Consider the following 24,883-nt stretch of genomic DNA (forward strand, 5'->3'; position numbering starts at 1 on the left):
AGAACTATGGTGGCAGGGGGGTAGGGTTGGTGGGGGCGGCGTTGACACAGACCATCTGCAGTGTTGATTGGATCTCGCAATAGTACAATCACACATCAGATGCACCGATTAGTTCCATGACTCATGTTGGCCTTAATCTAATAGCCCTGCTTGGAGTCCATAGCCCTACAGTCCCTCGGCTGGTGTCACACTTCCTACACCGCTTTTAACCACCTCAGTCTCTCTGCAGTCGCCTCTCTGTAATACTCACCAGATGCTAATTAACTTAGAGAGAACTATGATTACAGCAGCAGGAAATTGATTATTACTGGCTTCCCGCTGCACCATGCCCTACACTCCATTAATAGCAAGTGCATTAAAGATGGAACCTGTTGCTCCCAGGCTCATTTAAAGGCTTTTCACTGACAGCTGAAATGATATCTATCATCACAAGCCTCAAGTGAGGTTGTTCCATATTGCATGAGATGCAAAACTTTCTTTCTGTTTACATGTGCTTTAACATAATAGAGGTGTATTGTGTAAGATTTTCAGAGATTGAGGAGTAATCTAGTTACACAAACGGCATATAATATCTCATGTGTTTTCATTAGTGAAGTTCACATTATCTTCCTCTTCAGGAAACGCATTCTCTGCATTTGACCCATCTTAGCAGGGTTAGGGCTGCATTTCCTCTAAGCCATTACCTTGAGCAAGGACACTTATTGGCATTGGATCATGTGGGAAGCCAGTAGAAAAACGTGACAAGGGAAAAACATTCACAAATTGTGACAGAAAGGCTGACCAGGAATTGAACCAAGAACCTTTTACTTGGAGAAGTATGAATCACTATGTTTTTGTTGCTCTTTATATCTACAAAGGAAATGGTCCAACACTGTTGCACTGCCATGTTTCTACAATAGCTCAGAATAGGTTCTCATTTTCCTTTACTCTGTTCTATTAGTGTGGGTGGTACCTAACATTAAGGTACTAAGCATACAGTAGCTAGTGTTGCACACATAGATAGTTTGAAAGAAGCTGTTGAAAGCTGTTTTAAAGCCTTGAGTTTGCATTTTGATTTTGGCCATATTATCTTTTAGGCTCCAGAAGTGATCATATCTGGACAGAAGGGTCAAGTTGAAGAGGGGCAAGTAATGATGAGTGAGCAAATGCTAAAAACTTAATCACTAACTAGGTGACTTATGTGAAGTCTGTCATGCAGCTCTCTCCTCTCAGTCCAAATCATTCATTCAATCATTTTCTGATCTGCTTAGTCTTCAGGAGGGTCACAGCCTAATTCCAGCTTCTAACAGGCAAAAGTGGGGTAAACCCTGGTCATCACAGTCCTGATATATACAGACAAACAACCATTCATTCTCACATTCACAACTATGGCTGATTTAGATTGACCAGTTTACCTATTAAAGTGGTTGTCTTTGGATGGTGGGAGAATGCTGAGCACCCAAAAAGAACCCATGTAAATCAGAAGACTCCACATAGACATAGATTACCTGATGCTATTTCACTGTGGTTTGGAAAAGAGACTGTTTTCCATTCTTCTGTGTTGAGCCATGGGTAAGAACAGAAGAGGAAATCTGATCAGTGGTCAGTAAATACAGCTTTCAGTAACAGTTGTAAGCTCTTGACATGTCTGAAATATACCTGTGATTAGACAAAGTCTGTGTCATCTGATAGATTTCCAACAGTCGCAGGAGCTGGATTATGTTTTTTTCTCAGACTGTTTCATTTGCAATAAGTTGAAAGGTAACTGCAATTTTCAGTATCACTAAACACTGTAACTCCAAGGACTATCATTAGTGGAGATTTGCCATGCCATGTGGAAATATGTTCAGGTATCCTCTGCGACCATTAGCTGATTCACATATTTGTTTTTGTCATGAATTCCTATTAATGGCTCCTCACTCCACACAAACCAATTTGCCTACTTATAAACATGTTTATTTGTTTGTATCTGCAGGGCTTTGGTTTGTGCTTTTTTATTTCACCAAGTTGTTATTAACCCTGTGAGGGCTCACTGTTCCCTTGGTCAGTTAAATACAATTCTCAGCAGCAGCAGCAGCAGCAGCAGACCACTGTCTTTCCCACATGTGTGTTGATAGAACAGTGACCTTTAGAGAAAATCTAGCTACTACCAACTCCAAATGTACTGATTGTACAAAAGTGGAGAAATTTATGATAATAATGTTCACTACAATTATAAGCACTGTTGTAGCCTGAACATTTCACATGCATCTAAATGCCAAAACCTGGTTTTCTTTCTAGGGAGTCGAACCGATATACTAACAGCCTTGTGCTATAATACAGGTACATAACTGTCCAACATCACGCAATAGATCCCCTTCCATTTAATAGTCATTTGTTGTTGCAAAAGCTATGTTGGTTATTTCTTTGTGTAACAAATAATGTTCTTAACATTGATATTTTTCATCATTTGGCAGCTACTTGGCATTCTTCGCACAGTATGGATGCAGGCAGCTCATTAGCATGAAGACTACACAACAGATATGGAGGAGAAGGAGTGTAACACAGATCGGAGTAGTTGTGAACAGTTTCTGAACAGGAGAATTACTCCAGCTGAGATGAAACGAGGAGTGACTTCTGTCACATGGTTTAGATACGAAGAGACCAGACAAAAAAAACATACGATATGAAATATATCACACTGCACTCCACCAGACAGACTCAGTCATTAATATTCTATATTTTGTTACATCCTCAATTGAAGATTTTCACAAAGATTATAAGTGAATGGATAAAATAGTCAAATATGTCAGATAATATCAATAAAAAAGTTTTATTTGTTGAGTATGTCATTGAAAGTGCAATAAGAAAACTTTCCAAATAGACATTTTTACATAAGTGTGTAACAATGAGCTGCGTTACCATGGTCAGCTTAGCATAAATGCTGCATAATTTATTTTTGGATGACAATGTAAGATGTTTAAAGACAACTGGTGACTCGTATGGATATATGGGTGAAGGAAAACACACGTTTTAGTTAAGGAAAAACTATTTAATAAATTATTTTTAAAAAATAATAAAATTGGGGTCGGTATGTGTCTGATGAGGGATTCGCATCCAGGTGTGGGGGCCTGGGTTTCCACTCTGTCTCTGAGCTGAGGAGAGAAGCCATGTATTAAGTGATTAGGTAATATAGTGGGTGGTTGAAATGTTGACGTGCAGCCTACCAACAGAGAAAATGATTATGATAAAAATGATAAATGCATGGTAGACGTGAGCTTACTGGTGTTGTGTTCCTGGTGGAACAGTCCATTGAGCAAAACAGTCCCCGGGGAGTCAATGGGCCAATTGTTAGTGTATGTATAAGTAGTTGCCTTGTTCCAATTGGTACAACTTCCACCACTTGAGGGAGCATTGGTATAAATACCTCACAGTTGTCTTTGGTTGGTGTATGGATGTATGGAGTTTGGTTTTAGAGTTTTGCTGACGAGTTATTGAAATAAACGAGAAAGGTAAAAACCTTAAAGTGCCCCTGACGGAATTCACTTTGTACTATTTTTGCTGCCTTGATTGCTTGGCCAGCTTGACACTGTTGAAATTATGCTATATGTTTCTTCATCTATGACTGCATCAATTCCCAGTTGGATTGCTTTCTGTGTTTAGCATGCCTGTTCTTAGACACCATGCAGTTTTCCTCCAGTGTACCCTGCAGTCAAAGGCAGTTACAGATAGGTTATGGTGGTGATGAAGATTTGCAGTTATATTAGTCCCCAAGTGCCTTCAATGGCAGCTCACTGCTCATAATGTGCTGAGGCTAATGTTAATTTCAAGTGCTGTGTGCATGTGTGAGGATGGGTAAAATACAGGGACTCGACCAACAGCAGTAATAAACAAAATAAACATTTAACGTTTTATCTGGGTATGAAATGAGTGATAAGGTAAGATGGATGGATGGATGGATGGTCTATGTGTATTGATGAGTTTAATATGCTGACTAATATTCTTCTTCAGTTTTGTGTTCTTGGCAGAGGACTGCCATCGACCGTCAGGTGACAGCATGAAACAGGTTGTTTGCAGCTGTTAGCACAAAATGGTGCAGTTTATCATGTGACTGAATACAAACAGATGTGTTAAAGAGGATTATTTAAGATGCTAATTTCAATATTTCAGTTTTCTCACCTCTAAAAGACACATTTGTCTCAAAATGGCCAAGTCCTGATATATATAAAGCATTACATCATAGAATTTGTAAGTCCATTTATGATTCTTAAGCACTAGAAGTGTTGGGTTAATCCTTTTAAAAATACATTAATTTGTGTCAAGGGTTTTGCTATGAAGTCATGACAACTGGAAAGAAGTTCAGATATTCTGGTGAAATAACTCAGATAACAGATAATGAGTGCAGGACGGTGTAGTGAAAAATCTGAGACAGATGACTGCAATAACTTAGAGAGTTTGCACTGTTGAGTACAGTATTTTAAGGAAACCCTAAATGAATCTTCATATAGTTATGTCAGGGAGACTGTCTGACTATGCAGACTTTATAAGATACAATCATACTTTCCTGCTTTCTGTAAGCTCAGTCAGCTGAATTCTGTCTTCATCAAATCTCAAACTGACATGTTCCATGCTTGCCAATCACATACGAGCTGTCAAACCTTTAAAGTGTTGCCTCATTCCACTGTCATTCAGCTGTCATTTCTTTTTCATGACTGTTCTGGAACACTCATCCAGCTCATCACCTCAGCTCTGTCATCTGGTCCTAGTTTACTTCTCTGAAGGCATTACATCCTCAGTTCCACTGTGTCTAAGTGCTAAATATTTATTCCTTTTCTTCATGATGGTTCAATATTGCACCTGCAAACTTGGTCATTTTCTCTTCATTTCACTTTAACTCTGCGCTGATTGAAATGTTCTTGTTCTAAGTCATGATGTGTTTTGTAGCGTAACACATCTTCTCGCTTCGCTGTGTACTTCATTACAAACAAGGCTTGGTACTGTCTGGTTGACTTGTTAGACATTTTTTAGTTAAATAGTACAAATGTTATTCAGTAAATATTATTTTCCCTTTTCCATTATTTCTTAATAGTCTTATATCAGGGTTGTGGAGTATATTTTCAAACTTCAACTCAGAACAAGTACATTTGCGTTATGTTTTTAACCTGTAGTCTCTTCAGTGCAATGCAAAAGAAATCAGCTTTTCTCACACATAATTTGTGACAAGCTACATAGTACTTTATCATGTACTTTGATCTTTATTTTGACATATATGTTTAACCCTTAAAGACCCAAACATCCACTGCTGACCAAAAGCATCTACTAATCTAAAATGTTTCATACCTGTTGATCCACTAATCCTATCAATACATGTAAATAATTCAGATAAAATGCAGTTCGTCATGTTTTCATGGTCATCAGATATGACTCATTTAGATGTTCAGAGGCTCTGTAGTGAACGTGGAAACACTGTCATCTTCTACAACATTGATTCACCAGGAAAACACTTGTAGTTTGACAAATGGCAGTAGTTATAGGTGCCTGATTTAGGTTTAGTTAATGAAATACTATATTTTGATGAAAAAGTCATTCTTTCCTCATTTTTTTCTGATCTGACCTAATAACCTGTGAATTTACTGAGCTTTAATGAACATCCACATGATCAGTGAATTAGATATTGGAAACTACCTGATTTTCACTGAAAAATGCAAAATTCAGAGGATAAAATTATAATAAATGTTGATAAATTGCTCAGAAAAGACAAAAAAAATCATCTAAAAGTTTTTTGCACTAGTTCTGTGTCTTTAAGGGTTAAAAATACTGTTTTGTGGCAGAACTATGAAGCCTGAATTGTGTACTTTATACTGTTACAGAGGAATTTGGGACTCATCTCCACCTGTAGCTCCATTAATTTTCCTGACTTCTAAAATATTTGGATATACATTTTGTGAATGTCCAATAAATCCTGCAGAAGACGGCTACCGTTAGAAGCAGCATTCACATTCCCCTTCTCAAGTGGGGACATAACTAAATGACACTAGTGCCCTTGTTACAGTGGGTGTAGATGATAATGTGGAGCTTGTCAGTGTCATCATGAATGTAAAGCGATGAGATCTGTCACAGGCAATGAGCCCTCTGTTGTAAATATCTGAGAATAGATTCATCTGACCTGTCCATCATTAGTCACTCCCTCCCCTGAACAACAGTTAATAAGGAATTAATTACACTCAGTTAAACTGACACTCCCACATTGTTACACCTAATCTGCATGTGAAGTACCACATGCTGTAACAGGTGCCACAGCTTGCTGTCACACTTAGATATGTTAAACCTATGGAGTGTGTCTTCAACAGTTTGCATGCGCATTAAATGGGTTAGAGAAAGTAAACTCCTCTTGGAAAGTAAACTTATTGGAAGGATAGATTACTCTATATAGTGTTGTTTTGGCAGTGATCAACTGCTGTCTCAAAGTGTTTCTCTAAAATTGTGAGTCACATGTGAAACACTGCCAGAGACCATAAAAACCTGACAATCTGTTCTGTGCAGTCCATCTTTGTTTGCGTGTAGTGCTACCAGGGCTGATGATGATGTCCAATCTGTTTTTGGATGCGAAAGCATTGAGTACCACTTTAACAAAGCTCAATTGGATCAGTGCCCGGAGAACATGCAATGTTTTACTTTTAGCTTTCAGAAAAGTACATATGCAAACGGACCACTACAGCTAAAGTGTCCAGAAATAATCAGATACTCAGCTTCTTACAATTAAACAAAAGCCATGGGGAATATTGAACAAGATGTAGTGAACTTAAAGCAATAATTTATAACATTTCCAAGTTAGAACAACCTAAAGCAAGTAGGCTTTTATTATATATGGTTTGTTGAGTTGTGTACATACATTATACCAATGTTTAAATTAAGAGAAGTCTGTTATTTCCTTCATAGTCAGGTTGCTTAATGAAATTGCAGTTAAACAATGTTTCCTCTGGGTCTATGAAAGAATACTTCTAACCTAGGAGCCCCTGGAAGTGTTTCTGTAAAATACTAACTTCCAACATATTCAACACCAATGATATAGGTGAAAGAAAGATTTCCGCACAGGCCTCACCATAAAAAAAAAAGTGTGTGTGTGTGTGTGTGTGTGTGTGTGTGTATATATATATATATATATATATATATATATATATATATATATATATATATATATATATATATGTATATATGGTTCAAGGTGACTTTGTTAATACCCATTGGTAGATTTGTTCTGCAGTCTGGCAAGGGCATCTCACACACAAAAAACATTAAAACCACAGGACACATACAGGGGACAGATTAAAAACAGCACAGATATGGACAGGTACTCCTAGCAGCTCGCTGATCAAGATTAAAACAGACTACAAATAAAAGACAGAAAACAGACTAAAATAAATAAATGTTGTCATATTGTCATTAATGTTATTCTTGAGACTCCTGAAAAGCAATATGTGTTCTTAGATGCTAATCTCATGAAGCTGTGTTTTGGGAGAAGGTTTTGAAATCTCTCATGAGCTCCTAGGCTAAAATCCTTTGTTAAGTCTGAAGAAGTCTCATGCACAATATGATGCTTTTATCCACGTGGTAATGGTAAATTTGAATAATAGCATTAAACCACCTGACTATCTATCAATCAATCAATCAATCAATCAATCAGTCAGTCAGTCAATCAAATTTTATTTATGTAGCACCAAATTATAACAAAAGTTATCTCATGACACTTTACATATCGAGTTGGTCGAAAACCAGACTCTAAGCCAATTTACAGAAACCCAACAGAATCCTCCAGGAGCAAACACTTGTGACTGGTGACAGTGGCGAGGAAAAACTTTCTTTTAACAGGCAGAAACCTCAAGTAGTCCCTGACTCCTGGAGGATGGTCATCTGCCTTGACCACACCATCAGTGTAGTTGCCCATTTCAAGTCCCATTTAGCCTTGGCACAGATTTATACTGACAGTGATATGGCTTTATTTGATACCCACTGTATAATTTTTTATTTGTGTATCATTTTGCAACAGTCTAATCAGTCTATTAGATAGATAATTTTATTATTGAAATGTATCATATTTCAATCTAGAGCGTAAATGATTAGTCGACGCAAATCATTACAATTTTCCTGAATCGAAGCTTTATTTTCTAAATTTCGCTACCACTAAACATTGCTTCCACTGTTGTGTTTCACATGGACGCATATTGTGATACACATGACACCACGATCAACACAAACAACATGGAGTGTAGCTCAGAAGAGACAAAAACAAAGTCAGAAAATGTCTAAGTGCTCACTTTTCTACATTGGAACCATCACTTACTGTTTTAAACATTTAAGCTTTCACACAAACATTAAAAATATTTGTCTTTATTTTTTCAGTAGTATGTTAGTTCCATCTTAAGTTGTCAGTAAGTTAGTTAGTTGGATCCAAATGTGTTGAAGACTGCAGTGCACATTTTACTTATAGATGTCATTTGACTTGTTTGTTGTTTATATATAAAGATTTTTTTATATATACTTTTATACTGTTGCTATTTTTTTTCCTATATGATATTTTTGTATATATCCTTTTACTTTTGTACTTTTTGTGGTTGTTGTTTCAGCTGGTTTTGTAATAAAGGACAAGTTGTCATTTTCAGACATGTCTTTTTCATATTTTTACAATTTTTTCCACCTATTCAAATAATCAGTCAATAGAATTGGATCAAAGAAAATAATCAATAGATTAATCAATTACAAAAATAATTAATACCCTTTGCTCTTAAAAGTTTGATGCAGTCATCTTAAATGAGTCTGCATCTACTTTGATAATAACAGGATTTACAGATGCCGCTTTGGGCTTTAGGAAATCTATAAACATGTATTTTTTTTTCCTTTTACTCTGTTCATAGTCAACAAATAAATAAAATGCAACTGAAACCATTACCTAGAATAATTTACTGTTTTATTAACTTAGCCTGCAGTGTATACTTTATATTATTAATTCATAGACGGATTTGGAACTCATCTTTAGTAGGTGTCCCATTTGATTAAAATTTTCTACTCATACTGAATATGCCAATAGATGAGCCCATCAATTCGGCTGTTCACCCGTCACATGCAATATCTCAGGTGCCACTGACTGGATTTCTAATGAAACTCAGAGAAATGACTCATCTTAACGCAGTGTTCTAACATTTCCATGGCCGGTAACAGTGATTGGCATGTTGGCAGGAGGGGATTACACATCAGAGCTGAAACTTCAATAAACATCCTGTCTTGCCCTGTAGGTTTGAGTGATGTGGATTTTGCTGCACATAGTATAACAGCGTTTCTTGCTTTGCAGCTCAGTTTAACAACCATCAGTTTACATTGCATTGGATTTTCCATCATCTTAAATTCCCTCAGGCTAGTGGTCATCAGCTTTACAATAACTCTGACTGTAATTAAACTGTACACTGGAATCTGATGTTTGCACTTCACAGCGTATCCAGGCAATGTTATAGTAAGATCAGGGAATATGAAAAAAATCTGCAGTCATAATCATCAGCAAAAAGCTTGCGGATTCAAACCTCTCCTCCATTTCCTGTAATGAATAGAATCTAAAACCTAAGGCTTACCCTGGATGTAACCAGTGGGACATTTTTACATTTTACAGAAGTCTGCAGCTGGTGGCTTAAGGAGACATTGGCATCCTGCTAGCACTCACAACTCGATAATAATGAAAAACCAGCGAGTATGTGAGTGTTACCTAAGACCTTTGCAGCTGATTGGTTCAAATGGTGGCTTTACCTTATGCTGTATGAAATGTTTACTCTAAACTCATGAAACAAAATCTCGCTGTGTGACAAATGCAGTGTATTTTTCTGTTTGTTAGTGTGTTCCAGTGCACATTTCAAGCTCCTCTTGCCCTCTTTTTGTGCTGCTGTGTGTCACTGTTGCGCAGGTTTGGTCTGCCCATTGTACACAGGAGGATTATGTGCTTCTTGCTTGCTTGTCTCTGTGCTCTCTCTCTTTCTAATCTGCTCCTGACTCTTTCCCTCTCCCTTCCCTTCGCTCAGCCCGTTGTTGCCATGCCACCGCATCACACTGAAGCTCGATGGCCACAATGATAAGAGCCTGCAGTCTCCAGCGGGAGCTCAATGTGTAGGTTTTCACATTCTGTGAAATGATTATTGACCAAATGCACACAAAGCAATGAGGAAAAGAGTTTCTGGGGATTCATGATGCAGATGTACCATATTTCCTCTACATATGTGCCTATGTAAACAGCTACGAGGTGGACATCTCTTTTGAGGGTCACACAGAACACAGTATTCTCTACCCAGTGCTGGCCTGTATTTGAGAACCAACTTTAATTTGTTTGTGTTGATCTTAAAAATATCTGTTCTTAGAGGTCTTTATTCAGGGAAATACTCAGTTACCACACTGGTTTAATATGTTAATTGTTGGTTTTTCCAGTTGTATAAACCTCTTTGATAATTTCTTTGGTTCTTTGAATTCCTGTTTTACTTGCTTTCTATGCTGCTGTTTTGTATTTAAAAGTGGTTTATAGGTGAAATCATATTCTATGTGAAACTTACTTGCTTCCATTTTGACCAAAACTTTGTATCTCAGTGGGACCTCTCTGCATAATTAAAGGATAAATAAAATAGATAAAAAATGATTACTCCATAAATAGCTCATCTTTAAACCATCACCTTACTGTGGTGGAGGAGTTTGAGAGGCCCTAATGACCCTAGGAGCTATGTTGTCGGGGGCTTTTTGCCCCTGGTAGGGTCACCCATAGCAGATTGGTCCTAGGCGAAGGGGTGCGAGTCTGGTCTGCGTAGCCAGCAGTAAGTCAGGCTTATTCCTGCTGAGGGTTGGATTCCACCAGGGCTGCCCTTTGTCACCTGTTCTGTTCATAACTTTTATGGACAGAATTTCTAGGCACAGCCGGGTGATGGAGGGGGTTGAGTTCATTGATGGGAGGATTTCGTCTCTGCTTTTTGCAGACAATGTGGTCCTCTTAGTTTCACTGAGCAGTAACCTCCGGCTCTCGCTGGGGAAGTTTGCAGCAGAGTGTGATGCAGCTGGGATGAAGATCAGCACCTTCAAGTCTGAGGCCATGGTCCTCAGCTGGGAAAGGGTAGAGTGCCCACTCTGGGTTGGGGGGGGGCGTCCTACCTCAGGTGGAGGTAGGGCTGCACAATTTTGGCAAAAAAAAAAATCCAGATTTTTTTCTTTTAAAAACTCAATTTTCGATTTCGATTTTTGGGTAAAACTACAAAAGACAACAGAAGTCAGCATGTCGTTTTCGTGAGCAGCCCACAATGCAAGGCACTGCTCTGACCTCAAATCTGTGATGGAACCCACAGAAGTTTATTTTTTCTTAATTAAATCTTTATTGAATGAAGTAGAGTATACAAACAATGTATACAACAAGAAAATAACATAAGTTTGCCAGGGGGAATACACTACAATGCAATGTCCAAATCAGAGCAAATACTGAATGTTTTTAGAGCCTTTTTGTTTCCAGATTTATTTAACAGCTTTAAATAAAGTTCAACATCTTTCAAAAAATAAATAATATTTGGTTTTGTGTTACAGAACTTACATTTGAGAATGAAAAATTTAGCAAACAAGAGGACTAAATTAAATAAAAAAAAAAAAAAAAGTTTTTTTTTTCTTTTTGGGGTATCTGGCCCACAGAAGTGATAGGCATCAGTCGTGCGTGCGTGCATGGACCACGTAACATGAGTGATCCCCATGGGTTCTATTTAAACTGGGGGATCCGTTCGTGGAACAGACCGACCCAGGACACACTGGAGGGATTCTATCTGTGGAGCTGGTGGATGTGTGTGGGCAGAGGGCTGTCTGGGCTCCTCTGCTGAGGCTGCTGACCCCACAACCCTGGACCCAGTTCAGAAGAAGACAGTACGGTACGGATCCGGGACAACGGAAGATGAGTGATCCACATGCAGTTATATTTCAGTTGCGGGATCCGTGCGTGAAGCCACGGCCTACATTGGTATAACTACTGCGGGCTCATTAACACATTTAAAGTCCGGTCATTACACGGACTTCTGTGACAGACCGCTGTCACTGATAGGAGGAAGCGCGCGGCCTGGAGGCACGAGAGAGATGAAATCGATTTTACGATTTCCCTTTTTTAAAAATCGTCCTTATTAAAAAATCCGATTTTGATTTACAATCGATTAATCATGCAGCCCTAGGTGGAGGAGTTTAAGTATCTCAGGATTTTGTTCATGAATGAGGGTAGGATAGAGCGGGTGATTGGCAGGTGGACTGGGGACCATCTGCTGTGATGTGGATGTTAAACTGGTCCATTGTGGCAAAGTGGGAGCTAAACCGAAAGGCGAAGCTTTTGATTTACTGGTCGTTCTACATTCCAACCCTCACCAATGGTCACAGTCTCTGGGTAATGACTGAAAGAATGAGGTTGTAAGTACAAGCGGCCGAAATTAGTTTCCTCTGCAGGGTGGCCAGGATCAGTCTTAGAGATAGGGTGAGGAGCTGGGACATCGAGGAAGGACTTAGAATAGAACCGCTGCTCCTCCGCATCAAGCGGAGCCAGTTGAGGTGGTTTGAGCATTTAGTGAGGATGCCTCCTGGACGCCTCCCTGGGGAGGTGTTTCAGGCGTGTCCAACTGGGAGGAGACCTCTGGGCTAACCGAGGACACACTGGGGAGATATTTTTCTCTGCTAAATGCCTGACCAGGGATTGGAGATGGAAACTAGCAATAGCGATAATCTCTTTATGTGAATCATCAGTTAAAACAGCTTGTTTGTAACAGGTAGAAGTTATACTATGTAATTTGCATTGTCCCTATCAAATAAACTTTATAAATATAAAATATATATGTCTCGGCTGGCCTGGGAACACCTCTGGAACGCCTCGGGATTCCCCCGAAAGAGCTGGTGGAAGTGGCTGGGAAAAGAGCAGTCTGGGCTTCTCTGCTGAGGCTGCTGCCCCCGCAACCCGGACCCGGATAAGTAGAAGATGATGAGTACTTCATTAATAGGTTGCATATAAAAAAACTAGACTTTCACTCCTGTTTTCATTTACTGGTGATGCAAACTCCAAACGTCCTCCATGTGTACATTTTCACTCAGCATGACGTACTGCATTATCAGTTCAACAGAGAACCACAGATTGAGATCAGACTCACCACTGTGCAGGCTGAGGTTTCTCCTCTAGAACTGAATTCACCAATTGTTTTCATCAACTATTATTCTTTATACTTCTTAACACACATTCCACATTAAATGCCTCAAATAAAGAACTCTATAATTTTAAACATAAACAAAGACTTTACTTTCATGCTCACTGGTAAAAAGTGACAAACTAGATTCCATTTTATACAAACATTCTTTTACTCCACTGCATATATAATAATATAATATTATTATTATAAAACAAATGCCTTTAAAATAATACTTATAATACCTTTTTCCTTTCAATTACTTATCCCATTCCTAATCCAAAGAAAACCACATATCTTCAAATGGGTTGATTTTCAAGGTTAAAAATATGATATAGTAAAGGAATAATGGTTCAGTAAGTTTGTTTTTCACTGACTTCTACACAAATGGATAGTTAGTGAAGTAGATGTAGAGAAGTAGCTGTGCATTTTCATGAAGAAAACAACCTAATTCCTCTACATATCAGCATATTACATATATATCTGATCAACTGCGAGTTATTAGTTTAGACCCACAAATTTCATGTAATTCCATGGGCATCTGTGAATCTTTTATTTTACACCTGTCTTTTCACCTTTCAGTATTCTTTCATGGGTAGAGTTTCTTTTTCCTTTCAAACTGCTCTCAGCTTTCCTGGAAAATACATTTTCAGAAAGCTGAAAACTGTGTTTTAAGTAGTAGACTTTTTAGAGATGCAGTACTATGCAAAAATCTTAGGCCATTTTTGGCTTCGTTTTTTACAGGATTTTAATGAAATTATTTATTTATTTCTCAGTCTCTTCATTAAGATCAAATGCAGGAAATATGTGCACATTATTAATACAGTGTATTAACAGAAAAAAATCTGAACTGAATGTGTTGTAAGGATAAGAGTTAGTATTTTTGTGTGACTTATTTGGACTGGGTCAACCATCTGGAAATGTTCTTAAATAAAAAATTCCGTATTCACTGTTGGCTTTAGACTTTTACACAGTCTCATATGTGGTTCTCACACAAACATATGATTATTGTAGAGAATATGATTCATTGTTGTATTATTAAATATATTATATTAACGTACCAGCAGTTTATAAAGTAGCTGAAATGAGCTTAACCTTAAATATCTACTGCAATAAATGTAACATACACATTATATACAACAGTAAAACACTGACAGAGGTCGCTTTACTGTTCAATGACTATTTCCACTTTTCCTATTTAAGCACATTTTCCTGATAAAAGTTTGCACACATAAGGTATTGAGTACAGAGGGTGAAGTAATTTCACAATGTGCTATTATTACCCAAAGGTTCAATATACAATGTTTCCTCATTTTCAGAAGCCAATACCCAATCTCTCTCTATCTCTATCGCTCTCTCTTTTTCTCCTCCTTTACTCTCTCTCTTTAACCCCAACTGGTCAAGGCAGACGGCCATCCTCCAGGAGTCTGGGTCTGCTCAAGGTTTCTGCCTGTTAAAGGGAAGTTTTTCCTCGCCACTGTCACTAGTCACAAGTGTTTGCTCCTGGAGGATTCTGTTGGGTTTCTGTAAATTGGCTTAAAGTCTGGTTTTGACCAACTCTATATGTAAAGTGTCATGAGATAACTTTTGTTATGATTTGGCGCTATATAAATAAAATTTGATTTGATTTGTTTGATAATGCTGCTGTAAAAGGTGCTGAGAGAGTAACGGGAACACAAAAATTGTAATTTTCAGATGATTATACACTAATTATCAATGATACATTCTGCTGATAGAGCCTCTTAAATCCCCCCAAAAGTAATGTACACTGGACTTTTAAGCCAAAGACAAAATGTTCCATCCCTTTTAGAAACAGTTAACACCAAGGAAGAGGGGAAATGTTTTGTACCTCAAAATGCTGCAGAAACAATTTAATTTGAAATATCAGACAAATCAATATCTTGGACAGTAAATATGCAAACAACAGCATGGAGTCATCAGAAAAAACAACATGAAATATCAGAAACATTCATCAGACATCACAGCTGTATGAATAACTCACTCAGCCAAACTCCATCAATCCTTCTGGCTTTAAAGAATATGAACCTAATACTGAATGTCTCTGATACAGAAGTTGGAATTTCTTCAATCAAAACTGCAATGCCACTTTTAAAAATAAGCCCGGTAATTCCAATAATTGAGTCATTTTGGTAGCGCAGCTGCAGGCTGTGTTGAAATGTGTGAGATGTGGGACTTTTTGTTGTTGTAATTAGAAGCGGCCGGCCATTAGGCCTGTGGTAACAGGTTGTGCTGCACAGCGGACAGAGGGCTAAGAATCTGGCTGCTTACAAACTGATCCATGACTGAAGCTTAATTAACATTATCCAGAAAGGCTGTTTAAAGCTGTCGCAGTTTCTGTTGCCAGACTAAGCTAGTTTGTTAATCTTCCTGGATACTTTGCAAAGAAGCATGAGTATAGCATCATTATTAAATTACAGGAGACATTTGAACACACTATTAATTGTTAATTTATGCCTTATTTTTCCCCAGAGGAACCCAATTTTAGTATCTTTCCTCTATCTCGTCTAACTCATCAGAATTTAAATGAGTTGCCTGTGGCTTCAGTTTAAATTTGATGTCATTTTTGACTTGTGTAGCGACAGGATTTCATCAGACGAAGTGAGCATGTAGTTATGCTTCCTGCCCCTGTTCTGAGTCCCGTCTGGTGGTGCTGTGTTGTGCTGGGCAGGGCAGGGCACGGGGGGGTGGGGGGGCAGGCAGATGGCCTTACGTGTGATCTAGCGGGAGGTCCAGAGCCATTCACCAGCAGGGACACTGGCAGCTGACAAGCCTGGCCTCGTGTCCACAGTCCCTGAGTGGAACTCCTGACAGAGACAGCAAACAGGATGGACCACCCAGGTGTAAGCCTGACCGAGAGCACTCCAGCCACCACAGCCAGATGTTTCACTGCTGCTGCACACCGCCACCATCACATGTAGGGAAACATTACACAACACAGCCCAAGTCAAACACAACAAAATGCAGACACACTGCAGAAAAAAAAAAAAAGGACCAATGGCCCTGTAGCTTACCGGCCAAATTAAAAGCGTTGGGAAATGTATCCAGATGACATTTATTATCCCCCAGTTATGTGTATTTATTATATTACAGAAATAGCCCATGTTTTGGTCATATTCCAATCAGATCTGTAAAAAATTCAAATTCCAACTTGATATCATTGACACTTACTGATTTATTGTATCAATCCACTTCCTAGCTGGGAAAATTGGAAAATGGGAAAATTTTTTCAAAGTCACACCAAATCCAGAATCAGATCCGGATCGAAATAATTTCAATACCTTGTGTTGACGTCATCATAAAGAAGCTGTATACCAGGTTTGAAGTCAATCAGACCTGTAGTTTGGGAGAAAAAGACAATTGAATTTTTTTCCCCTTAAGAGCCCATGTTAAATTTTCCGTAAGGTCCCGGATCCAGAAGAAGATCCTGATCAGCATGTGGCCATTATGTTTTGGTCATCTCCCCATCAGGGCTGTACTGTAGAAATTTCAACTTGATATCATTTATATTTACTGAGTTATTGCATCGATCCACTTCCTATCTCTTATAATGGGGAAATTTTTCAAAGTCGCACCAAATCCAGAATCAGATCCAGATCCAAATAATTTCACTAACTTTTGTTGACATCATAATAAAGAAGTTGTATACCAACTTTGAAGTCAATCGGAATTGTAGTTTTGGAGAAGAAAGTTATTGAAGTTTTTGTAACGGATGACAGACGACAGATGACGACAGATGACGACGACAGATGCCACCCGACGCCGCATGACGACAATAACTCACGGCCTGTTGGCCGGTAAGCTAAAAATTAAAGAAGCCAGATATTCTTAAATATAGATGTTTTTATCACAACTTCCAAATCATTGTTTTTCCCCAAGTGAATCACCATTATAATATTATCATTTTGCATTTTTCAATGAAATTCAGGTAGTTTCCTATATTTAATTGACTGATCATGTAGATGTTCAGGAAAGCTCAGAGTGAATTTAAAGGTTATCATATCAATAGCTGGAAAAGTGAAGAAAAAGTGACTTTTTCGGACAAAATGTATCACCAACCACTTTCATTTGTCAAACTCCATTGGTTTTACTGGTGAATCAATGTTGTTGAAGATGACGATGTTTCCACGTTCACTACAGAACCTCTTAACGGCCAAATGGATCATATCTGATGACCATGAAAAGATGACAAACTGCATTTTATCTGAATTATTTAAATGTATTGATAAGATTAGTGGATCAACAGTTAATAAACATTTTAGATCAGTAGATGCTTTTGGTCGGCCAAAAATTTGCTTACTTTTCTTAAAACTAGAATAAAACTGTATACAGCCATAATGGACCTAAAGGGAAACAATTACACATCTTGAGAAAGTTACGCCTTGTGCAAAACAACAACAAAAATCTCTTTATTTAAGACAGACCTAATATTCTTTAACTGAGAAATGGTCTCATTCTTAAAATCCAAGAAAACAATATTTTTCCTCTGATGGGAAATTATGGAAACTACTGCTTTAGTTTGTTACTACTAAAATAACACTCAGTACTGGCTGGCTGTAGTTCATATTTATTATATAGCGACACACTATCTAATCTGACCCGCTACACACTCATAACAAACTGAACATATTGGGGTATTTTAGTTACTTCCACATCTTTTTTTTTCATTATGGCAGTGTTTTCTGTTTTAAACCATTTCATTTTCTCCTTCAGTATATCTCTTTTTCACTGTAACATATTCATACAAATGACTCTTTTTTAAACAAAGACAGAAAAAGACAAGCTTTTTTGCAGTGGGCTTATATTAGAGCTGATTATTCTTGAGGGAAACTACCTGAATCAAGATTAGTGCTTCCTCATGAAATATTTTTGCTCAACAAAAAATGAAAAGCCTCTTTGTTACCTGGGCTTCTTGTAAATATGTTTCTCCAGTAATCACAAAAACACATATTGATATCCTTTTGAATGCTGCTTTTTTGTTATTGTTGCCATTTGTTGATATGGCACATAATAGAGAATGTAATTTAGATAAGAAAAATATATATTTTGAATCACTTCTTTTCATGAAATGTACACAGAGAGAAAATAAATTGATTAAATTTGTGAATTGTCCATAACAAGATTCAATTTTCAATTAGGTCTTACCATATTTCCAAGAAAGCTACAGTACTTCAAAAACAACAAATGTTTATTACAATAGCATCATTTAAAATATCCTATATGAAGATTTTCTTCCCAGATGCTTAAAGTCTGCTCTGGGTCCTGTTGTTCTGTGTGGGTGGCTGCTCCATCTAAGCTTTTAATGCCTCTGCTGTTGTGAGTGCCAGCATATTGGACAGATAGTTTTGATGAATGGTGGTATCCAGACTGCAGTGACGGCATCTTCGATGCTGCCTGTGTTATTCATGATGCCGTTGTTGATGAAGTTATCACAGCTGCGCTCTCATCCCGACCGATGCTGAGCGACCGCTTTCACGGCTTACGGCACCAGGAAATTCATCAAGTCATCATAGATCAAGTCACACTGCTGTGGATGGCATTGAAAAAGTAACAAGGGCAAGCCATCGAGTGCCTGGATACTATGGTAGCAGCTAAAAAATGCATTTATTTTCACCAACCTCCATGACTCTGGGCTGGCTACACTTATACACTCCACAGTTAGTCAGCATTCCCAGCGTTTTGCCAGCTCAGCTTTTACTCTGTGCCCTGGAAATTGAGTTTTGCTGGCCCTGTAATGTACTCAAAACTACATCTGCAACTGACTGATAAATCTACGCTTTGTTGCGCCTGACGGATGGCTATGAAAATGAAAATTCACCACGGCATGTTGTTGTGTCAGGAGCAAGGTCACTTAGGATTTTTTCCTGCTCAGTGAAGGATCCTGGCCTTGGATGAAGCCAGAATGACCGCTTTGTCTTCAAATCTCGTTGTGAGGCTTTAATATTTTCTTAAGCTTGTTTGGTTCAATGAGATGACAGGTTCCTGGATTGTTTTGTTCCACGGCTGATTCCCTGCTCCCTGACTGCAGCATGAGGGTAGATTAAAAAAGCACTGCTGTTCTTCCCATGTGTCAACAATATCTATATTATTTGCTGAGGGAGAATGACTTTATATCTCCCCAGCTGTAATTGTGTGTGTGTGTGTGTGTGTGTGTGTGTGTGCGCATGTGTGCGTCTAGTTACATACATGGGTGTGCTCTTCAGCTTGATAAATACCACAAGATGACAGATTTTTATTGCCGAGCAGCAGTCAGAGTGTGACACTCCAAAGACCAATTTCAGACTGTTAACAAGGCCTGGACCAGGAATACCTCACAGCGAAATGTCAGACGGCCTCCCTCTCCACACCTCTTTACTCCCCCACCCCTCTCTCTCTGTTACACCTTCAGCTGTCCCGTGGACATTCAACGAATTGTAGTTCCTCTCTTTCAATTTGCCGACCGTGTTACCTTGTTCCATAATGTGCTGCCCCGGAGGGGATCGTGGGTAGGCAGGAGCAGCGGCCTTGGCCAAGTCTGCAGAGAGCCCATAACCTTTCAGTGTTGCTTTAGTGTGCTGTGTAAAGAACAATCAGTGCTTATCAGCTGCGACTCTGGCCGAATGCTAATTCAGTGTCATACAGGGAAACTGCAGAAGGTGAATGACAGCCTCATGTCTGTACAGCACCACAAGAACTTTCTGAACACTTTTGTTATTACATTTCTTTTTCTGACCCCATCTTATATTTTCCAGTATTGTTGGAGAGGTTACAGTAGACAGTATCTGTTTGCAATCATTACTTCCCTCTCTATCAAATTAAACTATAATTCTATACAAGGCCATGAAGATAATAACATGTTAGTTGACAACTTATTATGATACTAATAATCCTGAATATTGATTCATCATTTTCTTTTCATTTTATGGCACTAATCTAGCACAGTCATCACAATACTTATACACATACTATGCACCTAACAAAGACAAAAGGCATTGAACACTTGCATTGGCAGCTGAATTGAGATGATTATCAACTGTATAGAAAAATAACACACTCCTTGACATAAGAAATGACAAATCACAAGTCAAAACAAATGCATCAAGTGGTTTAAAGAAGGAAATTCAAAATGTACCTTTAATTACCACAGGGTAATTCCAGGAGTGTTTTTAATGCAATTATTTTGCTTGTCAATATTTTTTTCCCCCAATAGTTGTTCAAATCATATGCTTTAACCCAGGATGTAAATTTTTTGCAGCAGAAAAGCACCATTTTCTTTTATTTCTGAGCTTTTCAAAGGCATCAGCCAGACTGTGTGAACTGGACATCATGTGATGTGGGGGGTTTGGTCGGTATCTGTTATGCATTTTCAAGGACAGAAAATAACTACATTGCAACAGCATTTAATACTTTAATAATAACATTAAATAACAAAAATAGTATCAACTGAGTCATGATATATTCAATAACACTGAATGTCTCTGGCAACACGTTTCAGGCAGTTTGTCCAAGTAGAGTTACCGTCACACATGTGCTAATGGGCAGTTGATCTGGTAGTGACAGGCAGCAGAACCAATCGCTATCACTGCAACCACTGTTCTATGTTGTAAAACCTTACAATTTATATTCAAGACTTTAATATGCATAGCCTAATGTGTAGGCCCATTATTGAATTTTTATATCAAATGTAGGGTGGGGTGGTGGTGTGGCACAGCAAAATCTTACCAGCAGAAACACTGAACATGCGCAAATTATACATACTGGATTTTTAAAGAAGAAATTGATACCATTATAGCTGAAATGATTAACTGATTCGAATTGATTTAAAAAATTATTCTATTACAATTTCCTGAATCAAAGCCTTGTTCACTTAATTTCGCTGCTCCTAAACGTTGGTCCCACTGTTGTGTTTCACATGGAAGCTTGTGGCACATGTGATGCCAGACTCAACACAAACAACATGGAGCGTTGCTCAAAAGAGATGAGGATAAGGCTGTTTCTCAATACCAAGAACGCAGAGTATGGTCTTGCAAATTCAGCGAGTATGGTCTTGGTAAGAACGGTTTCAGAGAACTTACTTCCTAAGAACTCAAGTCTGTCTGTAATTGAAATGGCTGCATACTTGTGAATTTTCCTCCCGGTCTCTGCTGTATTTCTGTCTTCGGCTCCCTAACGTATTTCCCTCAAATCACCACAATGTCACTCAATTTGATTTCAATACATTTGTACTAGTATTTACATGTCATTCATACATTTTGTTTATTTTTCAAAACTGTAATACATTTTATTGGTTCAGCCACCTGGCTCCTGGCCAAGCCGGCAGGCTCACGACCACCCAACATGAACTGCAACTTGGGAATTAATTCCCAGCCAAGTCTACATGAGTCACCAGCCAGTGCATCCTTGGTTTAAGCTAGCTGACAAGAACAACATCTGGGTATTCCATGTGTTCTTGATTTATGCAAACTTGCAACTGGAACAGTACTTGGTCCACGACTGATGACATTTCACAAGAACACGAGAACGCAAGACAACAGACGAGAACGTGTATTGAGAAATGGCCAATGTTTATATGTTTACAATTTTACATTGGACCCATCACTTGCTCCTTTAAACTTTTAAGCCTTCACACAATCATTATATTATTCATTAAAATATTTTCATAGTATAGTCAATGTTATGTTCAGTAGGATAAAGTGTATTGATATGGCACCCGTTTCTTTACCACTTGAACAACCAAGCTAAGTAAGTGCTACCTAGAGCTCTGAGCTAGCTACCCACCTCAATTCAATTCACTTTAATTCAGTTTTATTTGTAGAGTCCTATTTCACAACAAGGTTGCCTCACAGGGCTTTACAGAATTAGTTGGATATGAAAACAAACAACAGTCAAATAAATAGTAGATGAAGGAAATGGATTAATGTCCTGGGCATCCCCCATCCTTAGACCCTCCTTCTCGGCAAGGAAAAACCCCAAAAACCCAGTGGGAAAAGAGAAACCTTGGGGAGAACCACAGTGAAGGAGAGATCCATTCCCATGAACAGACAGGCTATAGATGTTCCAGGACAGATGGACATCCATTTACGGATGTAGTTCCAGTCTGTAATGATGTAGGGGCACATTAGTCAGATGAGGCAAGTCACTAACCTTCTCCAGCTATGTCCACCCCAATACAAATTTGGTTGTTACATTGTCTGTCCCCTTTTTCCTCCTTTGTCATGGTCCAGAAAATACCTGTTCCTCCTACTTCTTCAATTGAGCTCCTTTCACCTTTCAGAGGTCCTTGTCGTATTCAATACAGAGTTGTCTGTCCTTGAAGCTGAAAAGGCAGCTAACATCAAAACATGCAAGCTGTCATAGAACAACTTTATAGTGTATTGATTTCAAGTGCCAGTCACTTTAGTGCAAATTTGTTGAAGGTGCAAATTAAGAGGTGTTAAAGTAATCATAAAACTCACTTCAAAAACAATGTATTATTAAATTTTACTAATTGCTTTTCACCAAAGACTTTTCAGGACTATTAATCAGAAAGAAGAATTTTAATTAAAGAAAATGTCAGAAACAAATGGGAATCTTACTATTCCATTGCAGTGGAGAGTAATTTATGAGCTGCTAGCTGGTCTGTAAAGGTTATGACCACAGGCAATTTAGATATGGTTGACCAAGATCCTAATTTAAATATTGCAGGCTTGTGGACACACCAACATATAAAGAAGCAATAATGTTTGGTCAGCACTGTATGGAGTTTTGTTCCAGAAATGGTTGACATTTGGCGATCTCTCTATGGCTCTACAAACCTGTCTAATTTCCCTGTTTGCCCTCTTGTCTTTCACCTTCACAGCGCGGATCGTGAGGAGCCGTCAGTGGTGTGAGATGGCTCCCTGCCTGGAGGGGGAGGTCTGCAGCCTCCTGTTCAACCGATCCGGCTGGACCTGCACCAGGGGCAGCGGTCGTATCAAGACTGTTACAGTAATTTATAAGACATGACATTAATACACACCATATGCACCTGCCAGCATCATGCATACATTTTCAGCATGGGTAAACACTACAGGCTGATAGTGTTGTGCAAAGCCACAGCCCAGAGCGAGGAGCAGCACACTTAAGTCAAACAGAAGGTCAGACACAATGTCTGACACGACATAGAAGAAATTTGCAGTTTTATATTGTGTGATGTATGTTTACAATAATTTAATTTATTTAAAAAAAATAATATATAGTTAGAACTTAGCCCATAGCAGAAACATCAGAGTATAGAATGTCATCATTGGCCAACTGATAAATACAAGTACATTTTCTTAAGTTTACTGTAATTTGCTATTGAAGAACATGCTTGAAAAAATCCAGACTGATTTACCCAGAATCAAGACTATTTTTTACTTTCTGGAAATTCTCTTTTGGTTGTATAGCAAACTTAGAATGAGTAATTTCATTTTCAAATTCAGATATTCCAGCCAATACTCCGTCGTATTTAACCAGTGCTAAAGCTATTATTTACATAATATCTCCACAAAAAAACTAGGATATTTTTCTCATTTTAAGAGGGAGACAGCTGGTACTACTTCTCACATTAAGACTATAAAGTCCATCTCGAATAACAGTTTTTGTAATAAGCAAAGCCTCCTTCAATTTTTGCGTTTTTCACCATTAGGTACATTAAAATCTGGGAGAAAAAAGCCAAGCAAAATTTACTTACCCAACTAGTAACATTTCATATATTTATCAGTCAGAATCATCTTTATTTGCCAAATTCATGAACACGTACAAGGAATTATTTGCCGGTAGATGTAGTATCTCCAGTAAATTATAAATACAAGATAAAAGAAACATGTAAGAAAAGTAAAATAAGAAAAAGGAAACTCCATATACACAAGGGCACAGTGTCAAATTCTGGACAGTTATAGTGCAATTTTTTGTGCAATTGGGATATCGACGGGGAGTGTTAACTGTTAAACATGTTACATGTTAACATGAAAGTGACTGCTTTGGGGAAGAAGCTAGTCTGGTGACTAGTCTGTTGGTCCTGGTCTGGACGCTTTGAGGTGCCTACCAGATGGAAGCAGTTCTAAAAGTCGGGGTGTACAGGGTGAGTGGAGTCTTTTACGATGTTCCCTGCCCTCTTTCAAGTCCTTGAGCAGTACAAGTCCTGGATGAAGATCAGGGATGCACCCTCAGCAGTCCTCACAGTGCGCTGTAGTTGGGTTTTTCCTGTTTAGTGGCAGCTCCAAACCACACAGTGTTGGAGGTGCACAGACCAGACTCAGTGACTGCAGAGTAGGACTGCAGCAACAGGTCCTTGGCTAGTCTATGTCTTCTCAAGAGCATTTGGGGGGGGGGCTGGCTCCTAAAGTCTACTATCATCTCCATGGCCTTGAACATGTTCAGCTCCAGATTTTTCCAAAAGCCCCTGCTGATCCACTTGCTGTTAATATGCAGACTTGTCTCCATCGTGGATGAGACTGATGTTGGTGGTGTCACCTGCAAACTTCAAGAGCTTCACAGAGGGGGCCATGGAGGTACAGTCATTATTATACAGGGAGAAGAGCAGTGGGGAGAGGACACATCCCTGGGAAGCACCGGTGCTAAAGGCCCTAATGTCCAAGGTGAACTGCCCCAGCCTTATCTGCTGGCTCCTGCTAATCAGGAAGCTGTAGATCCACTTACAGATAGCAGGTGGCAGTTTGGAGCACAGGGCATGGGGAATGATGGTGATGAACGCTGAG

At 38.6% G+C, this 24,883-nt stretch overlaps 1 protein-coding gene across 2 annotated transcripts in view; it reads left to right on the forward strand.

Annotated features, from left to right (window-relative positions):
- The window catches only part of tafa5l (TAFA chemokine like family member 5, like), a 111,188-nt gene that overhangs the window by 38,231 nt on the left and 48,074 nt on the right, over positions 1-24,883 (forward strand). For both annotated transcript variants that reach the window (XM_030140027.1, XM_030140026.1), the window contains exon 3: positions 23,002-23,129. In XM_030140027.1, coding sequence (XP_029995887.1) covers positions 23,002-23,129 — 128 coding nt within the window. The remainder of the gene's footprint in view (positions 1-23,001; positions 23,130-24,883) is intronic.

The sequence above is a fragment of the Sphaeramia orbicularis genome, chromosome 7, assembly GCF_902148855.1.
Source record: "Sphaeramia orbicularis chromosome 7, fSphaOr1.1, whole genome shotgun sequence".
Classification (NCBI taxonomy): Eukaryota; Metazoa; Chordata; class Actinopteri; order Kurtiformes; family Apogonidae; genus Sphaeramia; species Sphaeramia orbicularis.